Raw genomic sequence first — 10,685 nt, 5'->3', positions numbered from 1 at the left:
ACACATTAACTGTGATCCTGGCAATGACTGAGGACGAGAGGATACAGTCGACTCCAGCAGCTTTTAAAGTTGATGTTTGAACATATTTTGGTTCCAAAACAAATGAAAGCAGCGAGAGTCATGTGGTCTGTAAATTCTGCAACACCAGAGTCAAGTACTCTACAATACTACACATATGTCCTTGTTACTGTATATCGTATTGTTGACCCTGGTAACGTGGTATGTATTATATCTCTAGATTCTTGTCAATACACATCCTAGTATCGATACAATAACAAATTAACTGTGATCCTGGCGATGACTGAGGACGAGAGGATACAGTGACTCCAGCAGCTTTTAAAGCTGATGTTTGGACATATTTTGGTTTGAAAACAAATGAAAGCAGTTACGACTTGGTCAAGAGTCATGTGGTCTGTAAATTTTGCAACACAAGAGTCAAGTACTGGACAATACTACACATATATACTTGTTACTACAGTATCACTGTATATCGTATCGTTGACCCTGGTATCGTGATATGTATTGTATCGCTAGATTCTTGCCAATACACATCCTTGTATCGATACAATAACAAATGAACTGTGATCCTGGCGATGACTGAGGACGAGAGGATACAGTGACTCCAGCAGCTTTTAAAGCAAATGTTTGGACATATTTTGGTTTCAAAACAAATTAAATCAGTTACAACTTCGTCAAGAGTCAAGTGGTCTGTAAATTCTGACAATACTACAAATATATTCTTGTTACTACAGTATCGCAATGTATCGTGATCGTGATACTTATCGTATCGCCAGATTCTCGCCAATACACCTCTAGCGTCAGCAGACTGGCTGAACATAACATTATCATTTTAACTATAGAGTTGTGAAGAATTTGAACAATTATTTTCTTTAAAAAGGGACATTTTTGATGTTGTTGTTTTTTCCACCATTATCACTGCTGAGGTTAATTTCAATGTCAAAACATGGTTTCATGAGTAGAACAAACACAAAAGTTATTTAAGATTTGACTCATAGATCACATCTTCTCTTTAACAGTGAAACCCGTGAGCTTTAAATTGAAGTGACTGAAAATCTCGTTACGAAGCGACACGTCGACCTGTGGTGGCGTCAAACCAAAGCAAAGAAAACCTGACTTCAGACGATCATTTGCTGCCGGAAGGAAGACCAGGAAATTGATAAGCAGGAGGAAGAAACTTCTTGCGTGACCTGAGGAGACTGAAGCCGAGTGGGCGGAACTGAGCTGTAATTGGTCTTTGTTTACCGGTAATCCTGCCGTGGACACGACCACAAGCAATTAGCCCGACAGCTCGCGCCGGTATCGGCACAAAAGCGCCACATTGTGTGTCATTTGGGAGAATAATTAGTCCGACGGAGACGTCCACGCGTTACTGTACGAGCTTCGACAGACGACATGACTGTGACGAAACAAAGACGCACAACTATCCTTTAAAGAAGCAGAAATGACCAATATTTTCAATCCGGTCATTATAACTGATTACTTTCTACCTCTGTGTTGAAACAGCAGCTCCACTCCGAGTCTCTGACAGATCCTGCTCTTTTTTTATGTGTGTGAAGAAAGGATTAAAGTCATTTACAGTCAACATTGTTCTTCTCTTTGTAGTGCGAGATAAAGCTTGAAAAAAGGCTGTTTTTAGTGTCACTATTTACAGTATAAAAGTTAGAAACTTATGAAGAATGCTAAGCTAAGTAGCCATATTAACTTCTGGCCAATGGAATGCCAGAAGATGACTGAGGACGAGAGGATGCAAGATGTATACAAATGTACATACAAGATTTAATGTCGGAATATTATGGTTTATTGTAAAAAGGTAAGAAACTTCTACTCTGATAAAGAATGCTAAGCTATCAAGGTATGAAACTGTAACTGTAATTAAAAAAAAGCTAAGCTAATGAGCAAAACGTGGCCATGATGCTAGAATTTTGAAAAATAAACGGTAATAAAGTCAGAATATAAGAACATTAACAGTTGGAATATAATACATTTAAAAGTTGGAATAATAGGAATTACAGTAACAAGATAAAAACCATCCACTACGACAAATAAAGCTTTTAAGTTGGAATATTAGAACATCAAAAGTATAAAATAACTGAATAAAAAAGTAAAAATGCTTCGTCTGTCACTAAAACTCCTTGTAAATGTAAACAGTTTTTTTTTTCATTGTATCTTCAAAACTGAGCTTCTCTGAACCACATGCCTTTAAAATACAATGTTAAACAATAGATATAATAAAATAATGTGTTTCTCTATCATGTCCTAGTTTTATTCTTCTTATACTGTAGAACATTGCGCAGTAAAATCATCACCACGTTGTTTGATTTAAAACACACGAGAGACGTTTCGAACCCTCAGAGCTTTATTTATTTTTAACTTCTTTTCTCCCTCCAGGAGTTTCTTAGTAACGAAGTTATGATTGTGAGTCTCAGAGGCAGATGTTCTTGTATCTTTTACTTCAGGCTCTGTTGTTGTCGTTGTTGTGGTTTTTCTTGAACAGAAGAAGGAAGGAAACAAAGGTCAGTGCAGGACACGAGCTCGGGTCTTGGATGCGACTCACGATTTCAGTTTTTATGAATGAAAAGATGAGGCGCTCGTGCCAGACGACGCCAGCTGCCAGAAACCATATTAGAGTGCGCACTTGCTTTAGTTAAAAGCCCTGATTCCTCTCCTCCTCTCTCTCTCCCTCTCTCTCTCTTTTTCTCTCCCTCTCTCTCACACACTTCTGCAGTCCCCCACCCCCCCATCACCCCTCATCCTGACCCCCTCCCCTCTCCGGTTGAAACCATATGTGAGTCATCGTCTGCCGTTCTCTGCCGCAATTTTCATAACAAGCATCAATCACAGCGACGCCTCTGACGTCACGTCCAACACAGCAGCTGACATCAGGAACACATATAAATAAATAATTAAATATTATTCATTCTATCTCTCTATAAATATATTATTTTTGTATTTATATATGTAGATATATAGATATTATACGGTTTAAATGTTGTATACTCATCACATGTCACCATTTAATAATAAAAATAGAAACAATAATAATAAAGATAGAAACAATAATAAATAAAAATAGAAAGTTCTAATCCAGGAGTTCTGCTGAGACGTGGTGACCCGGGTCAGAACCAGCTTTCCTTTCACACCAGCAACACTTTTTCTTTCTTTCTTTTTTCTTTTTTTTTCCTCCTTTTTTTTTCTGACTCGGGTGAACTTGCGCGTGTGTGGCGGTGACGCACGAGTCACGTGGCGTGTATAATAAACGAGGAGCTGTCCGCGGTGCTGGATCAGACCCGCCGAGGAACCCGCAACCCTCGCACTCCTGCTCAAAGGTAAGACTTCTTTGGAATTTAAAAAATCATTCTCGACTCACTGATGGCGGGTTTTTATTTGTAATCACGTGATGAGACTTTTAAGAGGAGATTTCTTTGTGTTCGAGGAACAACCTGATGCACCGAAGATCTTCTTTTGTTCTGTCTTCAGCCTTATTTTCGTGTTTATATCCCACTTTTACACTTTATTTATATATAATGGCACCTTTTTATTTAACCCAGAACCAAGAAAAAAAGTCAAAAAACCCCGTTTAAACCCTTATAATTCTTATTCTTGTCATTTCATCTTTTAATTCGCTCCTTTCTTCCTCGTACAAAAAAATAAAAGTGTTTTGTTATTTCCTCACGGACACGAAGAACCGTGTCTTCTGTTGCGGTTAAAACATATTTTCATGTGTTTTCAAAAGGGATGTAGCTCCGTCAAAAACATCAGCCCCACCGGGTTACCGTGACAACCAGGGCTGTGACTCACGGAGAAGCAATTTGAAGACTAATGAGATTTGTGCTGGAGCCTCCAATGGTGCCACTCCCGTCAGTGACCAGCAGGGGGCAATGATAGAGAGACCGTTTAATTATAATAATAATAATACAATAATACTAATTAAAACTAAAGAAAACCCCTTTTAATTGAATATTTTTGTCAGGGTTACACTCACAATAAATATATATATGTACATATATATGAATAAAATACGGTTGGTTAGTTGTTTTCTTTATGATCTGGCCTCTGATTACTATTTATTTAAGAAATTATATATATTTTGAATTCTAAAATTAAATAATTACATGCTTGAGTGATCGTTTGTCATTATCCTCCGTCATTAAATTTATTCTTTCCAATTTTTCTGTGTGCACAAAAAAAATGCAAATCCCAATCCGTGAATGAAAAATAAAGAGACACGGAAAAAATCAATAATTTTAATTGTTATCTGATTGGTTTCTTGTATAATTGTTAAATAAATAGCTCAGAAAACTCTCATATTCCGCAGCATTGAAATCTTGCATTTAGATTTACTTGACTAGATTTAATTTAGTCATCATGTGATCATGTTTCCACCACTGACGTGTCCCTCCTTCCCTCTCATCTCCAGGCATCACGATGGCGTCACTCTTCTGCAAGTCCGTCAGAGGAAACCCCTCCCTCGTCTGCTGTGCCGGCCTCCTCCTCCTCCTCCTCCTCCGCCTCGCTCACGGAGCTACTCTCAGAGACCACAGACTGCGGGGAAGTGAGTCAGACCCCCAGAGGGGAAGCGTCCGCCGTCCTCCTAATGCGGACATGCTGAAAGCCCTGGAGTACATCGAGAGCCTCGGTCAGAGGGCGGAGTCCGGCGTCCCGGCAGCCACAAACCAGGGCGCCGAGTATGACGCCTCACCTGTGGACGACGGGGAGAAGCTTCAGGCCATGATGAGGCTGGCGTCTCACCCGGCCGGCGAGGAAGAGGCCGAAGGACAGGAGGACAAGAGCGAGGAGCTGCTCCAGGCGGTCCTCAGCACCCTCCAGCAGACGGAGAAGGCCTCCAAACCGGCCCCGTCTCTCGGTTCCAGACCGGGAACCAAGCCACAGAACATCCTGCCTCACAAGAAGCTGCCGCTCATGTTCGAGGACGACGAGGAAGGCGAAGGTGAGGAGGAGGAGGGGGACGATGAGGGGGACGAGAGGAACCCCTACAAGCGCACCAACGAGAACGTGGAGGAGAAGTACACGCCTCAGAACCTGGCCACTCTGCAGTCGGTCTTCGACGAGCTGGACAAGTTCACCAAGATCAAACGTCAAGACGACGAAGAGCAGCCGGAGGAGGACGAGGACATGTTCGATGAGAGGAACGTGGCGTACGATGAGCTGGCGGACTGGGGTCCACTGGACCAGAAGGACGAAGGAGAAGAGGAAGAAGAGGAGGAGGAGGGCACACATGAGCTTGAGCGAGGTCTGGACTACATGGAGGATGAAAATGAGGAGGAGGAGGAAGAGAGTAATCCGGTGAAGAGGTCCAGCGATGATCCAGATGACGTGACCAACTTGGTGGACTACTACATCTTCAAGGTGCTGGAGAAGACGGAGGAGGAGCAGAAGAGAGCGCTGGAGGAGGAAGAGGAGGAGCGAGAAGAGAGGAGGGCGAGCGAGAACCTGGACCCACGAGTCGTTTATGAGATTCTAAGGATCTCTCAGAAGTACCAGATCCCACCTGAAGACCTGCTCGACATGCTCAGAGGGAGATCACAGAGCAGGAAGATCAGTCGACCTCAGATGACCTACAAAGTCCCCGCGTCCAGATTCTACAGCAGACGCCCCCCCCAGAGACAACAGAGCCCCCAAGACCTGCAGACGGAACGGATCCTCAACCTGCTGGGGCTGGGAGGACCAGAGAACAGAGAGGACGCCCCCGTCAGGAATCAGCAGAGGTACAAAAGCCAGTCGTCGCGGTTCCACCCGGCGTCGGGGCGTCTGGGCGAGTCCTCCACGGCGCAGCGGCGGGTCAAGCCCAAGGTCGACTACGACGGCACGGTGGGCGAGGACGAGCTGGCGGCGTACCTGACGGCCCAGATGCTGTCCAGGTACCCCAAACAGAGCAGCTTCAGAGCCCCACAGAAGAGGGAGGAGGCCGGGCAGAGCACGATGACCGGGTCTTTCGAACAGGCCATCCAGGACTATTTGGATCAGATGGACTCGGACAAGCAGCAGAACGAGAAGAGACAGTGGGAGGACGAGCGAAACAATGACACACAAAGTTTTGATAATGACGCCGTGATGAAGTTACTCAACTACCTGAACCCAGAGACGGAAGACGCCAAAACTGCAGCATAAACACAGCCTGTACATACATATAAATATATATATATATATTCTTTTGGGGAAGGGTCCAAATAAAGTATTTTGAATGATAAAAAAAACACTATCGCTGGTTTGAGATTGAGCAACACAATCATGACTCCCTGGCCGTTCTGAACACAAACACACAACCACCAGTTCAGTGTTGGATTCCACTTGTGTTTGCCTTTTTTTTTTTTGGTCATTTCTTTCCTAAATGTGTTCATATGTGACATACTTGAGGTTAATAAAGCATTGACTTTATTTTTCCTTACCGTGTACTTTCTCTTCATTTCTCTTCAGCACACGTCTTTCTACAAACATATTTATTATTAAGTAAATAATGAACAATAACATATAAAATCTTCAGCAGACTTTTCTTATCATCACTACATAATATTTAAGTCTTTCAAGTATGTTTTGGATCAGTAAGCAGGCTTGCTGATGTATTCCTCCATCGTCTGCCAAGACAAAAGAAACACAAATTACCCTCTAAATAACTGATTTAAAGGCAGATTCTACCTCTTGAAGCGTGTCGGCCTCCTCTATCGCTGCTCCGACGGCCATTTTGGACGTCTCCAGTATTTCCCCTTCCATTAGAAACTCATCCAGGATGAAGTACGCTTTTTCGAAATTGAAAATGATGTCGAGCTCACAGACCTGAAGGGCACAAGACTTTTTGTCAAAGTCTTAAAATAGTACGATGACGGTGATCACAGAATAAGTATAATTGAAACAAGAAGAATCTCAGGCACCGTGTGAAGAAATTATTTATTTAAACCTCCATTGCTGTTATGCACAAATAAGAAATGAGACGTCATTGGTTTTCTTTTCTTTCTCAACTTGTGAATGCAAAGGCCTATAATGTTGATTTAGAAAAAACTAAAGCAAATGTTTCTGAAATTGACCCTAACCATCAACCCAATTTCAACCCTTCCTCTTAACCCTACCTGAATACTAACCCTAATTTTAGACCTAGCCCTACTTCTAACACTATCCCTATCCCTATCCCTATCCCTATCCCTATCCCTATCCCTATCCCTATCCCTATCCCTATCCCTATCCCTCTCCCTCTCCCTCTCCCTACCCCTACCCCTACCCCCACCCCCACCTCTAACCCTTATCTTAACCCTTAACCTAACCCTAACCCTAACCCTAAACTATTTCCATTACCCTGACCCTGACCCTAGCCTTAGCCTTAGCCTTAGCCTTAGCCTTAGCCTTAGCTTTAGCTTTACCCTTACCCTTACCCTTACCCTTACCCTTACCCTTACCCTTACCCTTACCCTTACCCTTACCCTTACCCTTACCCTTACCCTTACACTTACCCTTACCCTTACTCAACATTAACCCTAACTCTCTAACTCTATATCTTACTTGAACTTTAACTCAACCAACCAACTGAGCTCTCAATCGACTGATAAATGTATCATCAAACCCGCAGCGGTTCATTAAAACACCAACAACAAATAAAACCAAATTGTATCTCTTAATAGTCTGTAGCACAAGCCAGGTATTACATAAAGAGATTAAGAGCAGAACCCCTGCTTCTCTTTGAAGTAAAACAACCCTCTGGTTAGTAAACTCTCCAACATTCTAGGGGCCTACAAAAACAAATGTTTGGCCCTTTCTTCTTATTATAGAGCCCCTTCGGTCCAGCCTCCACAAAACAACAGCATTAATCTTACAAATAGTTCGTTTTTTGCATTTTGCCTGAAGATTAAAAAACATTCGATATATTTTCTCATATTTGTACTTGTGAAAAACATTAAAATAAAGTAATTTCAAAGTGTTACATTAGATTGTAGTTCAGTCATGATCTCTAATCATTCACCAAGAACACGTTTGAGATGCAGGAATAATTTACACAGCCGTCAGAGCTGTGAATCCATCAACACTTACATTGCCGAAGTATTTATCCAGCAGCTCCACGTATCTGTGAAGCACCTCCAGACTTAGCAGTTCATTATCATTGTTCTCCATACCTGCACAGAAATATAAGCTGGCGTACCTGAGCGTGAACAGAAGGAACATTTGAATATTAGATTCGAGTTGAAAGAAGATTGGAAGAACTCAAATAGAACCGAGAGTTCATCGGCGAGGAATCATTTAATTTCCCAAACCACATTTTAGTGTCGGATGATCGTACATTATTAACAACACACATAGTAACCCAGTCCAACTAGGTCTTTATTTTGTTTAATTTCGCATGAATTCATGTGGATTTTTATTTCTAAATACAGATTAAAACATACACATAAACCTATACATTATTTGTTAGTAGATAAGTAAGCATTTTCAAGCAGTGATAAGAATCATGAAAATAATATAAAATTTCTTAAAATACATTTGTTTAAAAAAAAGTTTGAATTGTTCTATTTTATTATAAGACCTTCTTACTAAGTAAGCAATGTATCCAGAACGTCCACTTTTTTTGTAATTGAAAAGGGGGCGGAAAGACCCCCATGCAAAAATACAATATATCCACTTTTGAAAAAAGTGCTTGAAAATGTGCACATGGAATATTTACCTATAAGTTAAGGTTTTAGGGGGCGGGGGAGGAAGGGGGGCAACCTGATTAGGTCAAGGGAAAGGGGGTACAGGAGGGCGGGGTTAGAAGACCCCCATGGAAATTTAAACATGTAATATTCAGGTTAGATTTAAACAATATATTCTTTATACTACTTAAGGAAGATACCTTGAATTTTAGCACCTTTTGTTTAGGGGCGGAAATAGGGGCAGAAGACCCCCCTGAAAATTCATATACATAAAAATTTGAATGAGATTTAAACCATATGTATAACTTGGTAAGTAAGGTGGACTTGCAGAATTTCAGCAACTTTTATCAATTGTAAGGGGGCGTGAACGGGGTCAAAAGACCCCCATGAAAATTCAAATACGTCCTATATGCCTGTTGATATAATTGCTTGACAGACAACTGAACTCTCAGTGAAGGTTTCAGGGGGGAGGGTAAGTCAATCAGGTCAGGGTAAAGGTGGGTTCAGGGGGGGCAGAAGAACATGAAAATTCAAATATGTAATATTCTGATTAAATTTAAACAATGTTTTTTATAGTACTTAAGGAATATAGCTTGAATTTCAGCACCTTTTGTTTAATGGGGCGGAAAGAGGGGCATTTTCACCCCCATGAAAATTCAAATACACCCAATTACAATGAGTTCAAACCATATTTATAACACATTAAAATAAGGATGGTTTCCATAAGTCTAGGGTAATATTAAGGCCCATAATCCACCTGAACTTATTCTCTTCCTGCACAGAGAAATACCAACTTATTTTGACCTGCATTCATAGCAAAGACAGCTAAAGATAGTTGTAAATGATGTTGCTGAAGAACTGATCCAAACAACTGATCTGAGGTCGGTTAAACCTCGACCCTGAGAACCGAAGAGAACTTTGGCTTTTATGAGGGTTGTAAACGTGATAAGAGGAGCTCTGGGGTTGCGTCATGTGTGCTCCAGACAAACTTGCTCTCTCTCCGTACAACATTGTTTTATGGTGAGTCTCTTCTCAGAATGATATTCTGTCACCTCTTGTAGACGATCTTCAGGTCCCTCCAGTGGAGGAAGTTGCACGAGCGAGGCTGTCGGGCCAACACCAGCATGATCATGTCTCGGATCACCTTCTTCTTCTCCCGCTCTGACACCGGCGTGAACCACTTCTGGAGGCGAAGTTTGCCCTGTCGGCTGAACAACAGCAAGAAACGCATCTGTGGGGCAAAACACATAAAGTAGAATTACACAAAAAAAAACTGTAGATAAAAAAGTCTTATTATGAAGAAAGACTGCACAACATGATGAGTAAAATGCTTCTGCAAGAACCACAGCAGCTCCTGCTGTGACAATAAAAACACATTTCACAACTGTGGATTGAAATGGAACCAGAAAGCACGTCTAAGCACTTTAAAACCATTTGTCGACAAGATTATTGAAGGCACTTCGTGGCCCCCGGGGCGATAAAACTCTCAAGTCGAGACGAGGAAAGAATGAACTCAAATAGTGTTGATCACACATGACGCACACCTTTCTGTAACAACAATGTTCATGACATGATTACGTTCTTGGAAACTTTTGCCAGTAGTTTGTATTTTAGTTTAGGTTTGGATTAACTCACCATTTTGTGGAAGAAGTTTGAGGAAAATCGGACAAATGAAATCCTGATGAGTGAAGGTGCCGCTTGGTTCTCAACACCGGTGGTGTTTCCTGCATTTTTGTCCCTCCCACACACACACACACACACACACGCACACACACACACACCTACACATACACACACAGGAAAAATCCTTTTAAGTCACATAATTCATCCAGACTTTACCTGTTTTAATCGCCGTGTTATTCTATAATTACAGCTTAAAACCTCATACTTGACGTATTTCTATGTTTTTTTTAAGCTTTTAATCACATTCATAGATACACTGTTGTAATATATGTGTCTATTTTTAACTGTCGAAAAAAGTGCATTTTAATTATGAAAATGTAAATGTATTTAGTCAATATTTTTAAGTATGGA

General features: G+C 41.4%; 2 protein-coding genes across 2 annotated transcripts; one reads left to right on the top strand and one right to left on the bottom strand.

Moving 5' to 3' along the window:
- The first annotated feature begins 3,146 nt into the window (after nucleotides 1–3,146).
- Nucleotides 3,147–6,423, top strand: scg2a (secretogranin II a). The gene is made up of 2 exons (XM_087795563.1): nucleotides 3,147–3,347; nucleotides 4,439–6,423. The coding sequence occupies exon 2, from the start codon at nucleotides 4,447–4,449 to the stop codon at nucleotides 6,148–6,150; it is 1,704 nt and encodes a 567-aa protein (XP_087651689.1). The 5' UTR covers nucleotides 3,147–3,347; nucleotides 4,439–4,446; the 3' UTR covers nucleotides 6,151–6,423.
- Nucleotides 6,424–6,559: 136 nt separating this feature from the next.
- ap1s3a (adaptor related protein complex 1 subunit sigma 3a) lies at nucleotides 6,560–10,380 on the bottom strand. The gene is made up of 5 exons (XM_087795442.1): nucleotides 10,287–10,380; nucleotides 9,704–9,882; nucleotides 8,056–8,164; nucleotides 6,676–6,813; nucleotides 6,560–6,614 (listed from the first exon to the last, which is right to left on the bottom strand). Exons 1-5 carry the CDS (start codon nucleotides 10,287–10,289, stop codon nucleotides 6,579–6,581), a joined length of 465 nt encoding a protein of 154 aa, XP_087651568.1. The 5' UTR covers nucleotides 10,290–10,380; the 3' UTR covers nucleotides 6,560–6,578.
- Nucleotides 10,381–10,685: the final 305 nt, after the last annotated feature.

The sequence above is a fragment of the Callionymus lyra genome, chromosome 7, assembly GCF_982586985.1.
Source record: "Callionymus lyra chromosome 7, fCalLyr1.hap1.1, whole genome shotgun sequence".
In the NCBI taxonomy this organism is placed as follows: domain Eukaryota; kingdom Metazoa; phylum Chordata; class Actinopteri; order Syngnathiformes; family Callionymidae; genus Callionymus; species Callionymus lyra.
The sequence above is the reverse complement of the archived record's forward strand: the minus strand, read 5'-3'. Positions and strand labels throughout refer to the sequence as shown.

Excerpts from the sequence above, each read along its gene's own strand:
- scg2a (XM_087795563.1), top strand. The coding sequence starts at position 4,447 with ATGGCGTCACTCTTCTGCAAGTCCGTCAGAGGAAACCCCTCCCTCGTC.
- ap1s3a (XM_087795442.1), bottom strand. Across the intron at positions 8,165-9,703 it reads CTGAAGATCGTCTACAAGAG|GTACGCCAGCTTATATTTCT; the intron begins GTGACAGAATAT and ends GTTCACGCTCAG. Across the intron at positions 6,615-6,675 it reads AGGCCGACACGCTTCAAGAG|ACGATGGAGGAATACATCAG; the intron begins GTAGAATCTGCC and ends TTGTCTTGGCAG.